This window comes from Symsagittifera roscoffensis, chromosome 1, assembly GCF_963678635.1.
Source record: "Symsagittifera roscoffensis chromosome 1, txSymRosc1.1, whole genome shotgun sequence".
NCBI lineage: Eukaryota > Metazoa > Xenacoelomorpha > Acoela > Convolutidae > Symsagittifera > Symsagittifera roscoffensis.
This window is the reverse complement of record NC_087062.1, coordinates 47,735,130-47,762,281: the sequence shown is the minus strand read 5'-3', so window position 1 is coordinate 47,762,281 and position 27,152 is coordinate 47,735,130. Positions and strand designations below refer to the sequence as shown.

The window sequence follows — 27,152 nt, the reverse complement described above, 5'->3', positions numbered from 1 at the left end:
CATAACAATGTAGACATAACGCCAACGGCACCACAATTACCACCCCTACCAAATAACCATCCACTATCCCTAGTCCCACGAAATTTTCGAAATTTAGCCATCACACATAATCCAAATTTTCGACTCACCACATCACAAAGTCCCATCCAACATATAATGACACACCAGTCACAAGATCATAATACTTATGAACAAATTATTGAACAACCCCATACCACCGCTTTTCAGTCTCAAAATAATCATTTTTTTAGCCCACGATGAGCCGCCAACTTGGATCACTACACCGATCAAATTCCCACCCAACCAATCTTACCTCTCCAATCCCAATAATACCACTTTTTGCTTTTCCGCCACCCGATTTTCCATCTAGTAATGTAACATCAGGCATGAATTCCGACACTAATTCACACATCTCAGTTTTATATTCCATCTCACAACTCAATAACCCGAATATTGAAACCCCCGATGAATTTGCCGACTCAGAACCATCCCCATCCAATAATTTTCATAACTCTTCTAATTTTTCTCAACCCCCTTTTCAACCCATATTATCCAATAACCCTGACCCAATCACTTCCACACCCTCTTATGCTTCCCAAGTTACCCCAACCTACTCCTCACTTCATTCTGACCAATCATCTCATTCTCCAGACACCCCCCGAATCTCCCCAGAGCTAGATAATTTTATTACCCTTCAACAACAACCCTACCACCTCCATACCCCAACAAAAAACCAAATCTCCTCCACAATAAATTCATCCAACCCCCCTACCCCTACACCCTCTTCAAATTATACTGAATCATTAGCACCATCATCCACATCAACTGAATCTTCACTCAACACTAATAGAGCTTACCGCACTTTTAAAAGAAAGTTCCCCAACCATCCTTTCCCAGCAAAACCAGGAACAGCCCGTGAATACATCAACCACCCCAAGCATACTAACACAAAAGAATTTTTAGCCATCACCTTACCCTCATTCCCACAATACACCTTAAACACCCCCCACGACACTAACGAAACACGCAACTTTGTAGATGAATACGTTTTAATGCCCACTCTCTCTTGGACCTCATATTATCATTTTACTAACCCTCTTTGCTTACCTTTATCTAACACTCACATCGATATAGAGCGAAATACGGACATGCTATATCGACTCACTACACCACTAACCGCTAGACAATTCACTTACGTTGGATATAAAAAATCACTAAAAACACACACTGCACCTAGAGCTAACGAATATACACTCGAATACTATGATCACAACATCATCAGAGCTAACCAAGATCAATTCTTAGACGACGATCGCTTCGCTAATCCACAAATTACCGAGAAATTTTTCATCAAGACACCATATATATTTACACTAAACATCTTTGACCGAAAGTTTGATCACATTATTTCAGAAGCACTAACAGACACACAAGCATACGAAAGTTTTAAAGAACGCTTCCAAATATTTTCACTAACCTTTCATTTCCTTGCACCACACGAAAGAGATTTACACTGCTCACACGATATTATGTTGCGCACTAAACAAACCCACACATATAGTTATTATCGCTTCATCCAAAATCACTTTGACCTACACACACCCTCTAGACAACCACACCATCGTTTTCAATTCATTAATTCCAAATACACTTCACCATTTTTCCTAAATTTCACATATTGCATTAAAGATACTAACCTTCATGGTATTCTTCGCAATTATGATCCCATAACCCAAATGTACATCTTCTGTCCCATCACCAAGACCTTCAACGCCGAAGAATCCCGACCCTTCCTTATCCCGCACGAGTTTGTACAACCTATAGAAATCCCAATTTTAGAATTCATCCACAACACTAAATTCAATCACAAATTATATAATCTAATCCAAAACACACCTTATGAGTTTGCAGTTGGCACTGAAGAACTAACCACTATTAAGGCACTTCAATTGCTTTGGCCACTGCTTCAGACTAAAAATATCATCCGCATCTTAGCTAAACTACTAACAACTTCAGAACTAATTCACGACATCTTCCCCCACGGTTTTTTCCCCGACGACTAACAGGTAAGTATGAATTAAATGAATATTACTAACTAATTAAAATATTAAAAAACTCACCATACTTTATCCATGTTTTCTTTAGATTTTTAGCCTTCATCCGACAATCACCTACAAAAACCACAAAAGACAAAAAAAGATCGCAAATTTCATCAAACAGATTTCAACAATTCTATTAATCTCTTACACTTATAAATTTATAAATTTAATACCAATGCAGTAAATTCATTTCTAAAATTTTCCCCACAAGCAGTAAATCTAATTATGATGAAAATTTGTAACTTAAAATTCCCCCATAACTAGCAGTAAATTTCCAAATTCTATGCAGTAAATTAATAAAATGCAAATGCAGTACTAACCTTTTGATATTCTCATTTATTCGCACAGAAATTCTATCCACACTCGCACAGCTCGCCCACGAAGAATTGTTTAAAATAATGAATTTCAGTTTCAAGTTTTCACACTCAACAACTCTAACATATAATAACATGTTTCAAACTTTCCTTTAACCCGGTTGGAAAGGAATCATATACTAAACAAAACTAACCAACGCAGCTTACTAAATACCACAAATCATAGAATAACAGCATGACTAAGAAAAGGAAACCAACGGTACCCAAACCGGATTAACCCAGTTTAAAACTGGATAATTTATTCTTTTGAAGACTATTATAAAGTCTAAGAAAGAAATAATAAAACACAAAAAAGTCGAAAGACAAACCCATACCACGAACAATTTGCTTTTTGGAAAAAGGACATAACCAACAAGACATCAGAAAAACCACAACAAACCCAACATAAAACGTTGTCACATAACAGGACCCCTCACAAAAACCGCATGAAATCATACTCCCACTCCTGGCCTAACCCACCAGGAAGGACGTCCTGAGCATGCTCTATAGCCGGCCTAACCCACCGCGCTACATCCACGCTTTGTGACCACACCTCTATTTTTAATAAGAGCTACTCAAGTGTGAGTAACTCTTCAAAATAACCGAACTAAAACAAAAAGCTTTTGTGAAAACAACTAACTAAAATCATAATTAAAAAATATTAAACTAATAAATGTTTTATAAAATGTAAATTACATTATGCAATACATAGATCAGAATACAACACCAAGGACGAACATCTAAAGACAAAACGACCCCACTACGCTCGAGAGAGAATGGCCAACCACAATCGATATGCCACTCACAATCACAACTCAAAGGATTTAGAGTACGACTTGACTTCGCAGAAAAGGACTTCATTGAACTAGACCAATGACCACCTCGATGTTCAAGTATACGTACAGATCCGAGTAACCAGGCATCCCCTCCACGCACAATCTCCACGCCATTCCCAAATTAGATCAGACACAAAAGAAGTTCTCCACGCAGAACAGAAAAACCTGACATAGCAAACCATTCTGAAATCAGATTTGAGTTTGTTGCAAAGACTTAGTCGTTGTCACTAGAAGACACAACGTCTTATGTCTCTAACTCCAGCTTCCTGGAACTTCTTTAACAAAGAGGAAACAGAAGAAATAAGATGTTCGCCAAACACCAACGTCCATCATCCATCCTTCGAATTGCAGAAGAACTATTCTAAAAAACTCTGTAAAACCCGGATGGGTGGAACCTGATCTAGACTACATTTTATGATTGGATAATTTAGATATTTTACCAATGTAAAGTATTTAATATTAACCAATCATGATCCATCTAACTAACAACCCACTTATTTGTAAGTGCTGAAGTTACTTGTAATTTCAGCACCAGAGAGATTTGAATTTAACTTAGAAATTAGTTGGACTCTCCCGAGCACTTCAGCAGCCGCAATAAACCAGTATACCCTAGATCTATTGAGCCTAGCAGAGACTAGTTAAACAACCTGAGACTAGATAGTATAAGAGTAAGATTAGGATTGGTATTAGACTAAGAAGTTGCACGAATCTATCCGGCCGAAAATAAGATAGCGTGACGAGCAGACGGTGTACCCTATCCGAAATTACTCTATGAGTTAACCAACTCGGTCCTAACTCAGTATGTTTGGTAATCCATGTGTGAATATTTTGGGGCAACCGAAGGTTTAACGGTTGATTGTAATGTTACTTGTGTTTGTGAAGAATTTGTATTTCTTGGTGTTGTTAAGTTTGGACGTATTGGTGAAATACTTTGTTGTGTAGTTGTTGTGTGTACGATTTCTTCATTTATGAAGTGTGATGGTGTCTGGATATCTTGTTGAGTAAGATTCCTAGTTCCATTGAGGTTTTCATTGTGTATGACTGTAGAGTTTAAACTATTATTTTGCATATCGGGTAAAAATGTATTATAGTTTAATGGTGTTGCATCAATGGTTAATGGTATTACTCGTACATAATCTCTTACATAAGATATCGTACTTATTGCTTGACTTGAGATTGATTGTGGGAAGTTTATGAATGCGGGATGTGACCATTCGGGGTCCCAAACATAGTCTGATTGTTCTGTGATGGCAGTATCATCGTTTGAGTTTTGGGGTCTAAAATTTTTTCTTGCTTGTGAAATTAAATCAATATTATGTGTGAAATAATCTATTATGAACCATGCCAAGATTTTTTGTAAGTCGTGTTTTGTATGTTGTGAAACTTCATCTTTCGTGAAATTTTCTTTAATTATATTTAGAAAACTAGAGAGTAGTGTGATTTCATGTCGTACTCTTATATGTTTAGATGTTTCTGTTGGTGAGACATTTGGTATCTGGATTTCGTTTTCTAATATCGAGATATAACTATATATTATCGCAAAAACTTCATTGGTGAATATGGAGTTTGCTCTTTGTGAGTTATGATATTGGATGCTTTTTATATATTCTGAGAATATTTTTGAGAATTCTAAATCAAGGTCGTCTGTTTGAATTATATATTTACTGTGATTCTGGTTTGGTGAGCTGAATTCTATGGAGTAGATTCCGTATTGTTGTGTTAGGTTACATATATCTTTTAGATAGTGATCGATAATTTGTCTTTTGATTTTTACATCTGGGAACTCTGTTTTACATGGACTGATTCCTGGTTCAAACAAATTTAAGAGTAAATTTTTGCAGAATATATGCTGTCCTCTATCAGTGGTTGCGTCTACGATAAAGGGGAAAATATCATCATCATCTGGACTTTCTTCACCTGGGGTGTGCGTTGAGCTCATTTTTTCGTTCGATGACTGTTAATATGTAATTATCAATGTGTCTAATTGGTTGATTCCAATTGTATAAATGTACTGGTTTGTGTTTATACTGCTTTTTTATTTTTCTTTTTCCTCTTTTTGATGAATTTGAAGTTGTTTCTGAGTCAGAGAAATATAATTGATCGTGAATTGGGCAATTTTTATCTATTGATTCTTTTAGTTTATAAAGTTCGTCTAAACTGTTGGTTTCTGATTCTGAAAATGCGTTTCGATTTTTTGAAAATCTTTTTCGTGTTATTTGTCTTTGTTTAGTTATTATTTTTCTCTTTAATGTTTGTCGTTTTGTTCTAATGTATCCAACTGTTTGTGTATGAGGTGTGATTACAAGGTCGTATTTTTTGTTATTTATTTCACAATTGTGTAAAACGATTGTTTGTTTATTTCCTAGGTTTTTAAATGACATAAGGTTTAGGATGACGGATGCAAAAGGTTGTTAAATGATTTCTATTTGCTTAAACTGTTAGTCCTTACGATTTTTTTGTTAGCCTAACCTGGGTCTATTTGTTCAGGGTTGGGGAGAAAAGTATATCGATTCCGAAGAATGATTTTATACTTTCTCGTGGCTAGTATAAGCTAAGGTGTTAACTTACTTAATCTTACTTAAGGGTAGTGATTGTGTTGAGGGTTGGAGAATAGTAAATCGATCCACAAGGTTCAGGTATAATTAGAACGCGAGTAGTTCGTTAGATACTATTTTAAACTTACTAAGTTTAAGATTTATCCTGGGTCTGGTAAGAGGGGGGATCAAGTGAAGGATGAATAACCGAAGTTCTTCACTGTTTATCCTAATTTGAATGATTAGTTTTGTTCAAAAATTTCTATTAGTCCTGGGTTTTTAGAAAGGGTTGGATAGTGAATCGACGTTTGAGGTCGTTAGACACTCGTTTAAGTGGGTGGGGGAGAACAAAGTTGTTCTTTTTGATCCAAGGATAGGCCTTGATGATCAAGTTTTAAATTTAATTAAATAGAAAATGATTTAAGATCCAAGGATAAGCCTTGATGATCTGATTTTAAAATTAAGTGAATTTAAGTTTAAAATGTTTTAAATTTGTGTTAAGAATAGATTTAGTATTTTTATGATGTTAGTGAGCTTATGATTGCTGTTATGTTTAGGCGATGAAGCTGGAACAACAGGATGATTTATAATTACTAATCATTTATTGTCATGCTACTAATTTTTATTTTTATTTTTCAATAAATATTTTTCAAACATCTTTTGTATATTACTGCAGAATTTTGGAAAACGATCTGAGATCTTTTTATCAATCGTTATTGTTTATTAATAATTTTGTTTAGCGCCTGAAATGATTTTGAAGATTGACTTCAAAATTTTATGTTTGCAAATGAAAATCTAAATTCATTGCTAGTAGTATTCTAAATACAAAAGTTTGTTCTGGCTTTTGCCGAACTATCATATAACTATATGGTAAGTTTCTGCTTTGTCGTATGTCGTCTCTGGTTCGAGGTCTTCTTCCAATTCCGGGTAGTTCTGTTATCGTTCGGAATATTGGCTCTGATCTATTGAGTCGTAGAGACATTTCGATTAAATTATTGTCGTATAACATTTTGTAAATGTTTTGTCTAATTTCTAATCTATTATTGGTTAATGCTAAGCTATTAAGGTCTTGTTCGAGACTTATGGTCGCACCAGATGAGTTAGGACCGAAGTGTATAACTCATAGAGTAATTTCGGATAGGGTACACCGTCTGCTCGTCACGCTATCTTATTTTCGGCCGGATAGATTCGTGCAACTTCTTAGTCTAATACCGATCCTAATCTTACTCTTATACTATCTAGTCTCAGGTTGTTTAACTAGTCTCTGCTAGGCTCAATAGATCTAGGGTATACTGGTTTATTGCGGCTGCTGAAGTACTCGGGAGAGTTCAACTAATTTCTAAGTTAAATTCAAATCTCTCTGGTGCTGAAATTACAAGTAATTTCAGCACTTACAAATAAGTGGATTGTTAGTTAGATGGATCATGATTGGTTAATATTAAATACTTTACATTGGTAAAATATCTAATTTATCCAATCATAAAATGTAGTTTAGATCAGGTTCCACAGGGCATCCCATACCAGGACATATCGAACTTCCCGTGGAAGTTGCTGCGGTGATAAAGATGTTATCGCGAAGTGATCTGGTCCCGTCGGACTCGCTGGTTCGATCAATCCTGGTTCAACAAGAACTGACCAGGCTGGGTATCATCAGCACATTTCTACTGAACAAGACGGTGAACGTGGCACAGGATGTAATGTTGAAACTCCGTGACCTGCTAAACAGAGAAGTTGAACAGCGTGATCAAGAGTGGATGGAGACTATGCAACGGTTGACCATCACTGAAAAAACTGAGAAAAGGCCGCTACCATCCGGAGTCGGGATATTGTACGGGACTGCCGGTCGATAGTGATTCAGATAGGGAACTCGATGCCCAAGGATGCCTTATTGCGGACTTCGTACACGGGACATTGGGGAGCAACAAACGTCCATACCACTGAGGAAGTCAGGGTCAAGTCAAAGTCCAGCGTGACGAGAAAAGTTCAATTCACTGAGGCAAAACAAGAGTATGAGCCGTGCTCGGTTAACTCCTCTGGAGACGAGACATTATCCGGGAGTCATGCGCATTCGGGCCCGGACAGAACGACTTGTCCGGGGAGTCAAATTCAAGGCATTCGACGGACAGAATTTTGTCCGGGGAGTCGACAAACATCACAGAGAAGTTGGAATGTAATGATGTAGATTCCACCGGCTCGAGTGATGACTCAAGGACTCATTCCTGGGAGAATACGTCAGAAACTACCTCCAAATCTGATGTCTCGGAGATTGCAACTCATTCCTTGTTGGTGGAATGGAAAAAGCGCGGGTTGGACCGGGAAATGCATCAGGACACGGACAGAGACAGGTATACCTCCGATGAGGAGGGCACTGTAGTGGATAATGCCGCAGACGAGCTTGAACCAAAAGAAGTGTCGAAACGTCCAACCAGATTACTTCCACATGGTACGGTCGTCCCTACCAACCTGGAACCATCTGTGCAGGAAGCAACATCTTTGAAAAAGATATGGTGTGTCAAGTTGATGGATGATGCACATGCCCCGGAGACAATAAGCGGACAATTGAACGTGGTAAAGACGTATCTGAAGGCCAGGCACGGCTGTCGGACCTCTTGAGGGCTCAACGAAATGATAGAATGACGAGCAATCTAAAGAAATGGATCGAGAACGGAGCACCTGACCATTGATATCTAGAGGAAGGCAGCTATAAGATTATCACAGTTATAAGACAGCTATAAGACAGCTATTGAAGCAATTTTATCTGAAGAAAAAGACTTGCTGTACTTGAAAAAAGACAAAATCGTAGCGTGTAAACGCAAGGAAGAGGACAAAGTCCTGTACAAATACAATTCAATAGTGTTACCACAGTTATACCAGATCGAATTGCTCTTTCGTTCACATGATCAGATAGGCCATCAAGGCGTGGACAAAGTGTACAACAATATACAGAAATGTTTCGAATGGCCTGGTTTAAATAAGGCCTAGGAAAAGTGGATCTCTGCATGCCTGTCGTGTCAACAGGCAAAGGACCCTAGGAAAATGACGTTCCCCCTGCAACCAATATAGTCATCAGGGTTCAACTAGGTGGTGCAAATTGATCATCCGAAGATATGCATGACAGCCACGGGCTACATGCAAATGCTGGTAATGATTGATCATTTCACGAAATACGCAGAAGCAGCACACTGCATGACAACATCAGCAGAAGAAACGTGCGATCATTTGATAAATATGTGGATAGCGAGGCACGGCTGCCTCATGACATTCCAATCAGACAATGGCAAAGCATTCGTGGGTGATCTCACGGAGGAGTTAATGAAGAGGTCGCAGGTGGCACAGGCCCACTCGACCACTTATCACCCACAAACGAATGGCCTAGTTTAAGGGCAAAATCGCAGGTTGGTATCCATGTTGAGAGTTTATTGCTCAGGCTACATGGATGACTGGGATAGACACTTGCTGCAAGTGAGGGGCGCTTACAACAGCACAGAGCATTCCACCACGGGAATAAGTCCGCATATGATGCTAACTGGTAACGAAAAAATTCTTCCGTTAACGTTCTTCTACCCTGACTATGAAGGGAAGAAAACAGCACCGAAAAAGTACGTACGTGATGTGATTAGAAGGCAGCAGGAATTCAATGATTTATGCAGGAGGAACACGCAACAGGCGCAAATCAGACAAAAAGGAGATTTGGTAAAAGGAATGCAGATGCAAAAACTTAATTGGTCGGAGATTATGTCTGGGTGTTCCAGGAAGTAGTTCCACCAAAGGGAACCAAAAAATTGCGTGGTCCATTCCTAATAACTGAAGTACACCAAGGAGGTCGCTTTTATTGATTGAGCACCGGACGAGCAGCTCATTACAAAAACATCAAGCCGCACAATGCCTCATCGGAGGACTGGTGTATCCCATCTGACATGCAAGAGGGAGACTATTTGATAGTGGATTCTGCCTGCGAGGAGAATGAAAGAGACAGGCGTGACAAAAACGACGGGAATGAGGTGGTAGATAATTGCGATCTAGCACTGGACCTGGAATTGACCGAGCGAGTGGAGGTGGTCGACGAAGATCTACCTTATGCCGAAGATGACTGGGACAGCCCAGAAAAAACTGAAGTTGACAGAGGAGCACAGCCTGATTTTCCCTTCACCATGGAAACACACCAGAGCAAAAGAGGGAAAGGCAAGAAGAAGTACAAAACGTATGGTGAGGATTTTGCCATAGACAGGATACTTTTAAGCGACATGATGGACTCGCTAGTGGGACTGAACAAAGTGCTGGTGCCACAAGAGATCGACCTAGTCAACGACACAGAGTGGGATTGGATCGAAGATTGCTCTAAACCGGAAGTGGAGTTCGGACCGGAGACAGAACAAATGCATGATCAAGAATTGACAAATCTGCGAGTACTCGAATGGCTCCATGATCTGCCAGCAGACCCGTAAAAGATCATCTTAACGATTCAAGGGGTCGACCAAAACAGCATCAAATATATCAGTTACGACAATACTGAATCCAACTGGGTGGCTCCAGATGGTCCTTTACACGTTCCAGAATCCAATCTCGATCTGCTCGATCTTGGGCGATCGACGGCGACGTCGATGGATATTTTTGTCCGGGGAGTGGGGATAGGACTCACCCACACCAAAAATCTGATGATTAAAAATTTAAAATTGGCGAGGGAAACCGGAGAGCTGGAAACGGATGGCGAAAAAGTTAAAAAACCACCATTCGGACGAGTTTTTGAATCTTACTTTGAGCTGCCAAACCACTAATTAAACAATGTCTTCGTCACGGACAGGGATTTCATACTCACGGAACGTACGTGCGCTATAGCAATAACTGCAGATGTAAGCTTTAAGACATCACTAGCGGCTGACTTTAAGAGAGAGGAAAAGAATATCGAGTTTTTGTGGAAGGAGAGGCCTGGTGTGGGAGGGATGATAGCGCTGCCCCCTGTCGCATCACAGATACCAGGTAAAGATTTGTGTTTTCTTGTAACCAAGGCCACCAACAAGCAACATGTAAGTCCCGAAAACTTGGTGCTGGCCTTAACTCGAATTAGGGATTTCCTGGTTGAGAGAGGAGTGACCTCTCTCTCTCTTTACCAGTTTATGATCCTAATAGGGGAAAACTGCATCCGAGAGAGCTATACGCCCTCGTATATTTAATATTTTCAGAGACAGACTTAGAAGTCTACTTACATAAAAAAAAAATTTCTGAGCATATACTAGAGCCACATTAGGTGTTAAGTAGTCTTTGTTAGGCACTAGGATCAGGTTTTAGGTTGAATATTAGGGATTAGATTGTTATGCGATAGTGTTGATGTGTGGTGTTTATATTTTGTGTTATTGTTAGGTTATATTTTAAGTGATGTTCATGTCATGGAAGCCTGACACACTCCAGGTACGAAAGGTGACAGCGCTCAGTTGTGATATCTTGAGAAAATCGCAGGTGGACAATTCACCTTGGTGCTAGCTTTCAAATCAAGAACGAAAGAGAGTTTCAATGGATTGTTTTTAAAAGATGTGAATGATGTTTTATCCCAGAAAAGGGACAGCCTGGAATGATAGTTCTAAGTCGTGATTTGATTTTTAGATCTTGATTGATCCCACTTTGTTTATTGACCTTGAACAATCAGAAGAGTGCGACATAACATACACGAAGGAAGATGAGTGACACGAACGATTTGATGGGTTTCATCTCATCGAGCCTAGGAACGACTCTAGACGAGATATACCAACGTCTAGTGGATTGCAATTTTGCACTAGAAGACCCGGATTTGGCGATGTTCACCGTCGCACTCTTGAATGCAATGGGAAGAGAAGGCCGTGGGGACCACCCCACGGAAGTGGTCTTAATGTTGGCCTACGGCGAGTTCGGGACCACCGAGAGAGGCCGAAACCGACTGATGAGATGACGGCGAGGAGAAATGTCTGGCCTTGACTTGGCTCGTGAGCCGAGACTAGGTGAGCAGAGGGACCACCGGCTAGGTGAGATGCCCTTACCTGTTCGACCAGTGCAGCCTCTTATCGGAGCAAAACGATCGCGTGATGGGCTGGTCCCGTCACACTCAGCAGATTCTCCAACTTAGAAGTCTGCATACATAAAAAACGCTGTCTGGGCATATGCTAGAGCCACATTAGGTGTTAAGTAGTCTTTGTTAGGCACTAGGATCAGATTTCAGGTTAACTATTAGGGATTAGATTGTTATGCGATAGTGTTGATGTGTGGTATTTGTATTTTGTGTTATTGTTAGGTTATATTTTAAGTGATGTTCATGTCACGGAAGCCTGGAACACTCCAGGTACGAAAGGTGATAGCGCTCAGTTGTGATATCTTGAGAAGATCGCAGTTGGACGATCCACCTTGGTGCTAGCTTTCAAATCAAGAACGAAATAGAGTTTCAATGGATTGTTTTTAAAAGATGTGAATGATGTTTTATCCCAGAAAAGGGACAGCCTGGAATGATAGTTCTAAGTCGTGATTTGATTTTTAGATCTTGATTGATCCCACTTTGTTTATTGACCTTGAACAATCAGAAGAGTGCGACAAGACATACACGAAGGAAGATGAGTGACACGAACGATTTGATGGATTTCATCTCAGCGAGCCTAACGGCGACAGACGAGATATACCAACGTCTGGTGGATTGCAATTTTGCACTAGAAGACCCGGATTTGGCGATGTTCACCTTCGCACTCTTGAATTCAATGGGGAGAGAAGGCCGTGGGGACCGCCCCACGGAAGTGGACTTAATGTTGGCCTACGGCGAGTTCGGGACCACCGAGAGAGGCCAAAACAAACTGATGAGATGGCGGCGAGGAGAAATGTCTGGCCTTGAATTGGCTCGTGAGCCGGGACTAGATGAGCAGAGGGATCACCGGCTAGGTGAGATGCCCTTACCTGTTCGACCAGTGCAGCGTCTTAACGGAGCAAAACGATCACGTGATGGGCCGGTCCCGTCACACTCAGCAGATTCTCCAATGGCTGCTCCTTCACAGAAGAGAGTAAAGATGGGTGAGATGGAGGTTCAGACATCGGAGACTATTGAGACGTTGGAAAAGAAAGGACCTGAGGGAGCTGTATGCCAAGCTGGAGGAGTACAAGGCAATAGCTCGAGAAAGAGACGAGTGGAAGAAGAAATATGATGACACGCGAATAGCTCTCAAAGAGGAAGAGATAAGACACCTGAAAGAATTTTATATGGCGAGGGCGAGCCAAGTGTCACCGGAGGTTCTGGCGACGACGAACTCCTCGGATGGATCCAGAGACACACATCCCAGGACAAAGGCACAGGAGCTGTGCGCCCCGAGGGAGCCCGAGGCTCCTCAGCCGACATCACAATCTGCCTCGAACTCGAGGAATACGGTACCGGATCCTTCAGTCACCTATTTGCCTCCCCAGTTTCAGGAGTCATTTAATCAGGTAGCCAGAGCGACGATGGACGAGATCAACAGGACCAGTGGCCGGTCGCTGGGCAGGGTCGTCCCTTCCCAACGCCCTGATCGCTCCTTGAGTAGCTCGGAACGAACGTCACGAGCCATAGTGCCAACGGGACCCGCACGTGGCGAGACTGCTTTGAGATCTCGCGTAGTGGACATCAGAAAGAAATTAGCGGTACGCAACTTATTCGTGCAAGTAGCTGCGGAGCAGCCTCGAGTCTGTTTGAATGTCATGAGCTGGAACCCTGCCATAAGCAACCAGGCAATTCCTCCAGGGAGTCGTCAATTGGTTGTTGAAGATAGTCTAGCGAGGGATCTGAACGAAATCTTTATGAGTGGTCAGACTACTGTTCTATCTTTTGGAGGGGCCTCCGTGGCTCAGCTCAATAAAATGACGGAGTTCTAGGGCGAGGATCACTTAGATACGTTGGTGATAATGCACGGTACCAATGACGTCTCAATGGTCCCTGTTAGCACAGAAGGCAAGTGGGAGCCCCGTTTAGTCGGCCTATTGAACGAACTAAAGGAGAAATACAGACCCCGACTCGTGGTACTGTGCACAAAACCGCAGAACTCGGAGGTGAGCACGCCAGTGGCGGACTTCATGAATGGCAACATGACCCGATGTGAACGCAGTTTGGTGACAAGCAATCCTAGCGAGCTGCGACTGATGGATCTTGAGAATACGCTGCGCATGACTGATCATCTCGCACTCATCAGAGATGGGATACATTTCAATACTCTACAAAGGAGACGCTGGATAACTGATGTGTTTCAGACAAAGATCGTGGAAATGGAGCAAGAATTGAGGACAACTGACTCAGTGGCTCGGACCAGTTCGACTGGAGGAGGTAGTGCTGGGGGTAATGTGCCGGAACCACTCGCCAATCGTCTCGGGCCCCTGGCAAGGGAAACGGGCGCAACCGCTACCGTTGCTCCAAGCTCAGGTGTGAGAGAAAGGTTGGTGACAGCTCCTCCCCCTAGAAGACATTCGTTAGAGATCGGACTTGGGAGGCCAATTGATCAGAGTCAGACTACCTCTCAAACTGTGTCGAGGAGGAGTAACCCACCCGCGACGGCAACTCCTGCTTCTGCAGGAAGCCCAGCGACGAGCGGCAAGCCGGCGGAGGGAATTGAGCCGAGCAGTGTAATGCTTTGGAACCGTCCAGATCCCAGCGACTGGGGACAGTATAAAACGGATTTGTCAACGAAATTGAACATGAACACGTTGACATGTCGAGAGGATGCATCGAAGATGATGGATGCAGACGGTCCCACAGTGTCGGAATTATATCGAATACCGGGCGTGGACTGGCTGTTTGCGCAACAGGAACAGTTTAGCTCCGCGACCACGCTCAGGTTTGTGGATCTTGATGGATTGCCTCAAGACAATACCTTTGGACCCTTGAATACCCGATCTCTTACGGACGTCCGTCGGAGAGCCAGGGAATTAACACCGCCTTCCCGCAGGAGCAAATTTCTGACAGAGAATAAGCGCAACAATAAGCATCAAAAGATGTATCGGCAGTTCTCCAAACCAACCGGCCAAGCGCTTGGTGAGTATTCGAGAGACTATCCCCGAGCGACCTCGGTGAAGGGAAACGATAAGAGGTACGCGGGACTGAAGACACCAATGGGTGACAGCCTGTTTGCTGCCTATGATCCCCTAGATATAAAGGCTGCCAAATACCTGATAGTGGCCCGTTCAGATTATCTCTATACGCCTCGTTCTCTCTTTTGGCCTGATATTCTTGACAGCGCCTAAGTTGGACAGGGGTTAATCAGTGGGCACGACAATAAGCGTGCAGAGGACGGTCAGCATGGATCCGCAGGTGATAATAATTGCTGGCTCGAATGACCACCTGCAGAGCAGAGGGTTGTTGTGCCGTCTCACAAATGGACCAATCCCAAGCAATGAAGTCATGGGGGCATCATGACGTTGCTCTCAGCCATGACCGAGGTAGAGACATCAGTGCAGCGACACTTCACTAAGAACGTGGTGAAGATCATTTTTGTGTTATCAACGGGATACGCCGCATTGCCACAACCCTTGCAATTTGTGTACCCAATGGTTACAACTCTTGCAGAGGGACGATTCAGCTTGATCATATCCGCGTCGAACAAAATAGTTGACCCCAATAACTTTTATCCACTACGAACTTCCTGCCGTCTGGGCGGACATTTCCAATGTCATCCAGGGATTCAAAGATTGCAGTACGATTCGGTCGGTACTGGACGAAGTCCTGGAGTTGGAGCTGTCCAACTTCGCCAGGTTACTGAAATGGAGGCCAGGAGTAGATGATGATCACTTGTTAGTACAACAGGTGGCAGATGACCTCTGGTTCGGAGAAGTGGATTATGCTAGAAAAGAGCAGGGAAGGACGGTCAGAAGAAATCTGACATCAGCAGAAGAAAACCTCATGGCGTTGGTCTTGAAGACGAAACCACAAACCAATTCATGGTTGTGTTTATCGCCGGGAGTGTGTACCTTACGAGAAGATGCTTTCGAGCACGGGCCAGCAGTAATCAAGGAAATACACGAATATCCGAGAAACTTGTTCAACGAAAGGGAGTTAGCCGGAGGCATGCTGCTACAATTGAGGCAAGACGTAAACAAGATATCGCTAGATAATTTCCAAGCGGCTATTTTGACCAAGAGTGCACAATGTGAGAGATCTGACACTATCGTGGGAGGAATGGGAGTGGTATGGACGCCATCCTTCCTGTTTACGTGTTACCCGAGGGCCTCCCGGAATCTGATCGAGAGCTTCGTCAAGGACATCCGAAAATTATGAATTGTTCTGGTATTGGCATTTTATGTGACGTTTAATCATGAGATTTTTGTGAAGGGACCTGAGGTTCGATGGACTCCTTACCCTGATTGCAATGACCTATGTTCGGTTGGGCGATTTGTTCGTGCTTTTACGATATCTCGAACAACTGCAGGGAGCGAGTCCAGAATTCAACGCGCAGTTGGAAACCACTTCATACCGAAAAATGAGGAAACTCTTGCTCCAGTACCTCCTGCAACAGAACAGGAGTGTCACATGAGAGGACAAGGCGGCAACGGGAGTGAGTGAGTTCAAACAGTATTTTGGCATGCCTTTGCTGACAGATCTGGCTGTAATGATGAGGATCGACCCGCTGGCTCTGGTCCACGGACTAAGGGAGCTCGTCACGGTGGTGTACGGACCGGTCATGTCATACGTGTTTCCAGACGTACAAGTGAAGGCGTACCGGAACTCGATGTTGTATGTTAACATAGTCTCCGTTGTGGATTGTTCCGTGTTGAGTTGGGTGGAACAGAAGGAGCTAAGAGGATAGTGCAGTGAAGACAGATTATTCGGGAGAATTGCGGAGCCACGATGGATACTGATAGACTTTGACAACAGTTTCAAGTGCCGCATGGATGATGTAGACCTTTCCCACATCCAGTTTAACCCTAGACTCTGGAATTTGCGACCAGTGGTGAAAGACATGGGAGAGGCGATGCGGGTCCCGGCTTGGCCGGAGGCTTTTGCACACGTCAAGAAGAACCAGGATACATGGCTGACCGGATCCAGGTCACTACCGAGCCAGTGTCCTCGGTACTTGCCGATAAGGAGGATGCTGTTGGGAGTCACGTCTCCTGCTATTGCCCCCTGTATTGGTGCCGCCCGTGACGCGGAAGATAGAACGCGGAAATGGACTGAAGGGATTCATTAGTTGGAATGTGGCGGCGATGCACACCTTTGACTTCAGTTTCCCAGATGCTTGGAGTCAAAAGAAGATAAAAGCACCACCTTCGAGAAAGCATGACGTGTCCGCCGATGAGTGGAGTAGTGTGTACACACCCGCATACGATTGGTCCAGGTTAAGGTGGACAAAAGAGATGAAAGTATTGCTATTGGAAGTGTCTAAGGAACTTAGGGGAGGCACAGACATAACGGTCGACGAGCTGGCGCCACATGGCGACGAGTCGTTGGAGTTCCTGGTTAACGACGAGTTGTTCTACCACGCGGGGACCTGACCGTACCGGCAAGGCCGGACTCGGGCACGGATATGCGACACGGGCCTTCGGGATCTGGGCCGAGACCAGACACAAACGATGATGAGCAGCTGAATCAGGATGACGATCATATCTAGGGAAAGGGAGACAAGTCAAATGGATTGGACTTAGGAGCGTTGGAGAGAGACTTGCTGGAATACCAGTTCAGTGAAGACGACGATGGGGAAGTCGATGAAAATCTATTGTTGATGACACCATCGTCTTTCATGTCCCCCACGAGGGAGGCGCCAGCCAGTTTATCCCCAGTGGATCCCATAGGCCTGGGAATGAATTACCGGAGAAAGGACATACAGAAGCTGCTCCATGAGTCACAAAGGAGGAGAAGAATCGACGAGACTATGAGGGTTTCCTTCCTGAGCACGTTGCTTGAAGAAGAAAGGGAGAGATACCAGAGTGAATTTGAACGAAAGGCAGGAGTGACCTAGAACCGAGTGACCTTCATGGAAAGGACATGGGACGTGATACGCAGGTACGGGACGCAGTCCGTAATGAAGGCGGGGTTGAACCAACCCATCATGCGCGAGGTTGTAGGGAAGCTAATAAGCTCCGTAGAGTCTGACGTTCTGACCGAGTCAGTTTCGGAGGACAGTGCCGATGAAAATCAGGTTGTGATGAAATTGCCCGTCAGGCAAGCCAAGAAAGGGCTCAAAAGATTGAAGGGGAGAACAGTAGGCAAATTGTGAATCAGAAAGTAGTGAAGACAAGGGCGAACGCAGTGGTGGCCTCGTTGGCAAAAGTAGCTCGTCCAAGTGAGAGTGGACAGGGAGTTGGTGCAGCGTTGGCCGGAGAGAACGCCTGATACCCCCTATGCTAATGGCAGGTTTGACTTCAACAGCTACAAGGTCGAAGCAAGGCGCACGGACCTTGGCGGACACAAAGCTCAAAATGGAAGCCATCAGTCAGTGTGGATCTGGATGACTCAACAATTACAAGCCCTCACGAACCAACATGGCGCTGATAAAACTGGAGGAGAAGCTCGGTGTGGTCGAGTACAGTTGGATCACAGTGCCCGACGCAGTCCACATGGGAGATCCCGCGAGGGGTTATGTGGAGATGCTCAAGGCGAGGAACTCAGCGAGGGGCATTTGATGGCCTGGAGCGAGAAGCCCGCCATGCAAGAGTATTTGAAAGAACTGACGGATAACTCTCATTTGAATCCAAAGGAATATGGCACTGTGATGTCATCGGAGGCAAATGAAATCCGGCTGGAAAGACTGTTAGAAATCTCTTGGAGTGCGGCCCTCCAAAAATACTTTGGGAAGACGATGCATGCACATGCGAAGGTGGCAGCATACCTGGCCTATCCGTGTGCAAGAACTGACTTGCAAGTACGACTGGCCTGGTTCCTAATGAGTATCAAGAAATTGGAATATGAGGCCAACAAGGACTCGAAATCAAAGGAGCAGGAACTGGAATTGATTGAAGCCCTGCGAGTTTTGATTAGTAAAGACAATTCGGCGATAGCCTGGGCTAAGCGTAAAGATGCCCTTCGCTTTGTGAGGTTGGTGGTGGACCGTATCCCCACCCCCGTGTTGGAAGAATGTGTGAAAATCCTTCAGCATGGGTGAGTTGGTCGTGAACGAAACTTTCTGAGGGCTCTCCTGAGTTGTATCAGCCGCTGCTCATGCCAAGTAAAAAATCTGACGACATAGAAAGCTATCGCAGGTTAGAAGAAGTGAGAAAACATTCCAACAAGGAGTTAAAAGTAAGCCGGGAGTCAATTGAAGCAATCAGGGAACAGAAAGACTATGCAACATTGGGGAAGTTGAAGTCATGCCAATATGTGTCAGGCATACCAGGGATGGCGTATAATCCCTTCGTGGACAAGGAAGCCAGGGAAGCAAATTTTGACTACGAGCAGGTTATGGTACTTGATTTCTGGGTCGAGCGAGTCAAGAAAGCTGGCATGTTAATGGTGGATCAACCCAAGCTGGGAATCATTTTGGAGGAACGAGTGGTTGAGCCCTCGATTCCCGAGCTAAAGGGGCAAGTGAGCTTTGAATGTGGTTCTTGGGACGGTCCCTTGAAGACCAGCTTAGTAATTATGTGGGAGCTCATGAAGCCTTCCGGGTGTCCACATCCAAACGCCGGTTTAATCTGTGATATGACGGCAGATGTCGCATTGGATTTGGATGATGACGCGAGTCTACACGATTTGGCTATGATACACCATCTCTAGCTCTGGGAATAACGAAGCAGAAGAGCGGGCTATCCACGGGACCGTCTGAGGGAAATCTTTCAAGTGATTGGTTGAGACAGGGCACCTATCTAGCCTACAGTAGTGGAATGGATGGACACATGTGCGGTTCGGGGCATTGCCTGAACACGCTGAGTGAGCAACATCGCCAACTAGCTCAATTGTATGGGAAGTTAGGCATGTAGGACAAAATTGAAATGGAGTTGATTGCGGACTGCCACGGAGTAACGGAAAAGAACTTGATCAATGCCTTGAGATTTTACAGTATGATAAGCTGGTTACGTCCTTGAGTGTGGAAGTGTTCCCTGGAGAATTGCAGACTGAGTAGAAGATTGGACGTTGGCGAGAAGCTCTAGAGAACGAGATGAATTTGAAAGACAGTGAGGCCTATCATAGACCTACCTGTTCGAAATATCTGTGGGTTTCAGCTCCGCAACATGTTGCAATGGTAGGCACCCCACACAAATGGTGGCAATGGACCAGAGGACGCAGCAGAGGTGTTGGTCGACCAACTCTTCTCTGTGCCAAAGTGCGTGAGATTGGCCAAGATGTCAGAAAGGTCGTATGATTTACTGACGAAGATCATTCGGGCCGTCCCGATGAGATCTGAAGGCGAGTTGCACGATATAGTGGGTGAAGATTTCATGAGGTTGAGTGAAGGTAACGTGAGTGAATTCCAGAGAAAGAAGGCGAGTGTGGTGTTACCCGCAGAAGTCCCCACCATTGATGAGAAAGACGACGTACATAGGATCCTGACAGAAGTAGAACCGTTGCTGGGAGCCTCAGGGTAACGGACCCGAAGAAACATCTTGATGGCCCATGGGGAGTATCCTTGTCACTGCCTGGCGCAGACGTTATGGTACCCCAAACGCGGGAATCTGGTATTAGTGTGAGACATGGAGGAATTTTACTCCACGGGGTTGCCCGACCAAAATCAACCAGTGTCAATTGTAGTGGTTAGTGCCATGTTGGCGGTGAGATGGTTAGAAGCTAACGCGGGCACGAGTGAGCAGGAGACGGCTGTGCCGACACCCGAGCAACTAAGTAACGTGAAGTTCTGAGGATACCCAAAGGTTCTGAGGATACCCAAAGCCATTGAGAGGATATGGTCAAAGCAAAGGTTGATGCCTTGGTTCCGTGCAGTGATGACGTCATGGATGTATGAACGCGCGAAGCGTCATATGTCCAGGAACACGGAAGCCTATCAATCCTTCCAGCTAGATATAGGACCGGAGCCTATAAGAGAGCATTCCTAACGCACAGAAACGATGTTACCACGGCGGTGAAGCGAGTAGCTGGAGCGTCTTGTGCTACTGAAGCCGAAAAGAGAGAGGTCTTACAAGCTGACCTAGAACGGAATGTGAGCTTGTGTCTGCACAACAGCTTTTGCAGGAACCCGGAGCAAAGGGTGAATGTGGACCTGCTACCTTGTTACAAACCGAGGCTGTTAGAGCAGGAGAGTTGGGGCACGGCCCGCAACTCCGTGGACATGCTGGAGAAAGTCCCAGAAGACAGTGAGGCAGAAGAACAAGAACAAGAGGCAATGGACTGAAGATGAAGATGTGACACGAGAATGAAATGAGGAGAGAAGGAGAGAAACTTAAGCGCCTTGTTGCAAACCGAGGCTGTTAGAGCAGGAGAGTTGGGCCACGGCCCGCAACTCCGTGGACATGCTGGAGAAAAACCTAGAAGAAAGTGAGACAGAAGAACAAGAATAAGAACAAGATGCAATTGACTGAAGATGAAGATGTGACACGAGAATGAAATGAAGAGAGAGGGAGAGAAACTTAATTGTTTTTGTGCTTTAGGCTGAATTAAAAGCAGACCTGGATATTGTTAGAAGCAGTTGAGAGTTGTTGAACTGTTGCAATTGTTGAATGACAATGAAAATTTTTGTTGATGCTTTTTACATATAAATAAAGAGCATAGGTGAGTATATTTACCTATATAAACTCGACTGAAATTTTTAACTTGTGTAAGACACGTGTTCACTGTGAAGCGACCGGGTAGGGTTTGGGTACGCTCGTTATAATAGGGTGAGTACCTCATTACCTTTACTAGCCACAGAATTTATTAGTTTTTATATTGAGGACGACAGCATAAACAACTGATTATACTTGGTGAGTGACAAAAGGTTAATTTTAACGGGTGCGTGGCCGTGCCAAATCCCAACTTTTTAATCAGCAAGAGCGAAAAGAAATTTTATGGCGAGATGACGTAAATAGCCAGAAAAGAAATTTTATCTAGAACACTCCTCATAGTGCGAATTTTGTGAAAATGTTGAAAGGCAGTGAAATGTAGTACGATGCCATTTATGAAACGCGGTGAGTTGAGGTGGAGTAGATAAGCTTCAAATTTTCTAATGCGGTTTGTAAAGGTAAATATAGAGAACTGGAACACTACTTGGCGATAACCCGGCGTTATGCGATCAATGTGGACATTGAAGGGACTGTCCGGGGAGTTTGTGCCATTATTCCGGATTGACACAGCAGAACCTTCCGTCGCAGCACGAAAAAGACAATAGAGGCATTAGTGATCATGTATTGTTGAAAAAGAGGCTAAATATTCTGGAATTTTCAGTTTTCGAAAATTCGATTGCAGACAGTCTATTTCTGAGAAATGCGGGAAATGGCCATTTTTGTCTAAAAAGTGACAAAAAACACAACAACAACCGAATTAATGAGAGACAGTCGGACGAGAACGATATAAAAAACGAAGCCTCTTATCGTGACGATTGCGCAGGAGACTGAAAGGAGGCTTCAGTGGGGAAGAAGGAAGGAGCAGTACCCTCCCGTGCCACGAATTGGGAGTATCAAGGACATTCTTACAGAAAAAGCACGTAATCGGAGGCTCGGCCCCAAGAGACATCATATGGTGAAGGACTGTGACAACCTGAGTTTTTAGCTACTCTGATGTCGTAAGCAAAAACATAATAAAATAGGATTTTCGGGCCATGTCTTAATTAGCAATCATGTAGTCTGGGGATCCGAGACCCAGCTATGTGTTTTTCTTCGCATTTAACGGAAGCTGATCAAAAGTCGTTTGACTGATGGCCTGAAATTAGTAACTTTTTACTTAGCCCGAAACAGACCAGAAAACTAACTGGCTAGGTCGAGACGGTGAAAAACAATTAGAATTTAGGTAAATGACGCCGGCCAGTCGTCTATAGGTACTTTTTCTACGCTCCATCACTGTGTAGTTTTTGGGCGAATATTACACTGCGCCATAATAAGAAGTGTTCATATACCATTGGTTTACTAAAGACTAATTCAACCAAAGGATTGAATAAAAACTGTCTTGTCTCAATAGAATTAGAAAAGTGCCGCGAAGTCAAATGGGTTTTGAATAGACCTAAACTAGCGGGCGTCTAATTAGGAACTAGAGCTCAAATTAAGAGAGACAAAACGTAAATCACAACACTACTTTTCTCTTATATATATTGTGAAAAAATGAGTGTTGAACGAAAAAAATGTTTTTGAAGTTGACCAAAATTGGCTAGTACTTTAAAAGTTTTGGGTGCTACTGATTGATTTTTGTAGGTTCGCTGTAGTGCGTTGGGCTTACTTTGAAGTAAACTACTGTTTTTTTTTTATTTTTCGTCGGATGATATTTTGTTCAATTGATGTTGAAACTACTTTAACTAATCCAGCAAAGATGAAAATGTGCTAAGCTTAACAACTTGTGTATCGCGCAAGTGTTGCAAGCTCCTTAATTTTTTTAAGAGCAGGATTTGGAAAAAAAATTGTATAAAATTTGTAAAATCAACGTAACAAGATTCGAATAGAATCATCCAACAATTTGATCTTTAAAACGTATTAGAGCTAGTCAATTACGTCTTTCGTTACTAGTCAGTTACGCCCCAGACACTCCCGCTACAAAAACCCAGACATTTCTGTTCGGACACTTCAACACCAAAAACCCAGTCATTCCCGTCCCAAAATTGCGTTCAATTGGTTTTTATTATGTGCATTGACAATGGGGCGGAACTGATCAAAATACTGGTAAAATGAAGTTAGGATGATATAAATTTCAATTCAATCTGTCTAATCAGTAGCGTGCCTGACGGGGGGGATTCTGATTGCTAATTTTTTCAAAGGGTCCCCATTTGATATAATTTTGCAAGATCCATATTTGGCCGACCAACATCAAGTATTTTCTAATTTTTCAATATAACTAAATTTGAGGGGAGAACGCGCGCCGAAAAAATGCAATTTTTTGGTCAAATTATTTTTAAAGTGCTCAAAATGTCATGCTCAAAGCAGCGCAGAAATTCCTCCAACCCCTCTCCCCCTCTAACTAAACTAATAAAAAAAGCCAGCAGCTCAGAAGAGTTCCAATCAGGTTGCAATGGTGAAACTCTACTTCAGTAAGATATTTGTTTCCACATTTGCTTTCTCCTATTTGACAAAATATTGAACATTTAAAGAAGGAAACTCACCGGCACTATCATAGTGGCCTTCAGGTTTACCATCATGACTGAGCGGATGAGAAAGGGCACCCAGAAAAGCGGGGAAGAGACCAGGAATAGACTGCTCACATCCTGCTCTCTTCCCACATCCCCCAACAGGGAGAAGAGGAACTCGATCACGGAGAAGAAGATGGCCACAATGTTGACGAGGAACCACTTCTGGAACCCAATGGAACAGGCATTCAGCTTCATCTAACCACAACAAAGCAAGTGAACAACAGGCATAATAACAAATGAGCACACCTCCAATATTGAAAAAACTTTCCGCGAAGTTGCAAATTGGAAGCTGATTAGAACGCTCTTTTGGTAAATAATAACATTTTAAGTGGTGGTTTTGAGTCAGACATTCTTCCTGGCAATCTATAAGCATAGACAAAGCTCTCCTCAATGCATGATCTATGATCATGTTTACCAAGAAGCGACAAATCGTATCAGGTGACAGTTCGTAAAAAGCGACAATACGTAACAAGCGACAATTAACTTTAATTTCAATTGACAAGCGAACTTTAATTTCAACGGAATACTCCTCTCGTGCCGAATGTGAGCGCACCGGATGGTGAACGCCAAATGAAGAAAGTTTTTTTGTCAAACTGTGTTGTGAGTTGCAGTATTTTATTATTTTATTTTAATTGCAATTTGTTATGACCTTAATGTATTCATTCTCTCCGGTGGAGAGAAATCAGGCTCACTTTTTAATGTTTTATCTTTGAGATTAAATCACTTTTTAACTAGCATTGTATCTGTACATAAGTAGAATTATCTGCAACAAAGAAGCATTTTTTGATGGCGCAATCAAACAGTAACGATTCCAATCTGAGAGATATACCTTCGTTTTGGCAAAATCAAATGGTGGACCAACTAATTCCTTGGGAGGAGTGGGATGATCTTTTTCAAATTGCAGTGATAGCGAAGGAGAATATTGATATAAAAAAATTTCCGAATTCTATAGAAAGGCATCATCCACAACCACCTTTTCTATAAAGTCAGCCAAATAGCGAAACAGAAGCACAGAAAACAGCTCGCTTAGACAGAAAATTCTGGGTGCAAAAGAGATACGATAATGAGGAAAGGGCATCAATAAAGACCAAAACGAACCGATTCAACGGCATGAGAATCGAAGAAACGGATAAGAAACTTCAATCGAGCTTGAATAATATTGAGTGATAATTCTCGCAACCTCCTTCAAAGAGTTCTGAGACAACTTGTCCATAGCGTTTGTGAGGAAATCGAAAGTTACGTTTGGAGACGTACGCTCCTAAACAAAAAACAGAGAGATAGATAATCGCTGGAACAATTTTGGGGAGCTCTTGCAGGAGAAGATGAATGGATAAGAGACATTTTATTAACAATATGAAGAACTCAGACATCCAACGAAAACATCTCTCAAAAACCCTCTCACCCCCTAGAAGCATTAAATGTGGCACTAATCTATGAAAAAGGAATAACGAACCGGATGAAATTGATGAACAATTTTGAATTCAAGGGACCATCTGTAAATAAACATTTTTATCATTTTAATTAAAAAAAGGGAACCAAGTCTTAAATATCGAGCGGATTAACGCCTGTATGAAATTGCGACAGCATATTTTCCAAAGGTCACCTGGCGGTTTGTCCAGCAAAAGACACAACTTGTACATTGTACATCCTATAAAAACAGAGGACATTTGTATCCTCCAGACCTTGTAAATCTCGCCGTAAAAAAGTAAATATGGTAGAAATTCAAACTGCTCATAATACAGATTTTAGTTATTCATCAGAACCAACGGATATAAATAATGACCGCGTAAACAAAGAATGTTGTAGTGTAATCAGCGCAAGGTCAGAATCAGAATCCAGGCACAGCGACAACGATGATTACTCTATTACTCTGTATTAAATGTAACCACTATTTACTATAACAAAGAGAAATTATTTAAAAAAACCAAGTGATCCTTAATATACAGGCCAGCGATGTGAGCTGCCTCAAAAGCAATAAACTTCATGAATTAAAACTACGCGATAGGTACCTGAAAATTTATCTGGTGGATCAACCGACGAAAGATTTATATCATGGATTTACAGATAACGCAATAAATGTCGCTGGCCAAATAATAATCCCTATCTTTTCAAATGGATGGTCTCACATCGAATGTCACTTTTTCTTCGCAGAAGCCCACGCGATAAACATTCTAGGAAACGATAATCTGCCAAAAGTGGAATTAGAAGTCTTTTAGAAACACTTTCTTCACTACCAGACCAAGAGGATCAAAAGTCTAATAATTTAATTTTCCCACCCGAAAAATTGAAAGAGATAGATACTTTAACCGATTTTTTCATACAATTATTTATTCCGATTGAAGAAATAAAAAAAACAAAAAAATCACTTTCATGAACCACTAAACCCAATTCAACTGAAAGGTAGACGTGTTCCCCTTCCTTTACTCGATGCGGCAAAAAGGGAACTAGATCGACTAAAAGTCGCATCAAGGTTTTTGAATCCGCATGAAACTAAATATTCCACTTTATAACTTTTGGGAGTTGTTTGGGCAGTCGAGCTTTATAAGACTTATCTTTACAGCTCGGAATTTCAAATTTTTCTTCATCATAAAGCCCCTTTTTCAGCACTTTCACCTCAACAAGGAAATAAAACATATCATAGTCGTCTAACTAGATGGGTCGTACATTTTAACAATTAAACGTACACTTTAACTTTACAATCAAACTACTGGCAGCTAAAGATATGGGCTTCACGGATCTAATTTCAAGAATCCCATCAGAAAAAGCAACACCCTATCCCGTTACAACAAAGAATTTGTGGTCGCTACAATCACTAAACTCATCAAAGCAAAAAATCCAACAGATAATAGAAATATGAACTGCAATAATAGTGGCACTAATTTGGAAAAGTCTTATTACGAAAGATAATGTAAATACTTTTTTTCTTCTGTTCTAAAGTTTATTAACTCGACTCTTCCAATTTGTAACTTAAAAAACAACAGAACTGATTTTTGCAATTCCAAATTTACTTTTTCAGATTTTTCAAATATTCTTTCCTTATGAAATTCTGCTTTTTAAAACTTTTAGATCATAATTGTAGCCTGATTATTACTCCTCGGGATGCTAAAATTGTAAATAGCGTAAATATGTCCAATAATCAAACCGTAATCAATCCCTCCCGGTATTCAAGTTTCAG

General features: G+C 42.6%; 2 protein-coding genes across 5 annotated transcripts in view; one reads left to right on the top strand and one right to left on the bottom strand.

Annotated features, from left to right (window-relative positions):
- LOC134845296 (RB1-inducible coiled-coil protein 1-like) overlaps positions 1-27,152 on the top strand; it is a 524,841-nt gene that overhangs the window by 292,965 nt on the left and 204,724 nt on the right. The window lies entirely within an intron of this gene.
- Positions 1-27,152, bottom strand: part of LOC134856779 (uncharacterized) — a 151,419-nt gene that overhangs the window by 92,461 nt on the left and 31,806 nt on the right. For 2 of the 4 annotated variants that reach the window (XM_063873049.1, XM_063873051.1), the window contains one exon: positions 23,951-24,172. The exons of 1 other annotated variant lie outside the window; for it this stretch is intronic. In XM_063873049.1, coding sequence (XP_063729119.1) covers positions 23,951-24,172 — 222 coding nt within the window. The remainder of the gene's footprint in view (positions 1-23,950; positions 24,173-27,152) is intronic. One more of the 4 variants, XM_063873050.1, reaches the window with a different exon arrangement.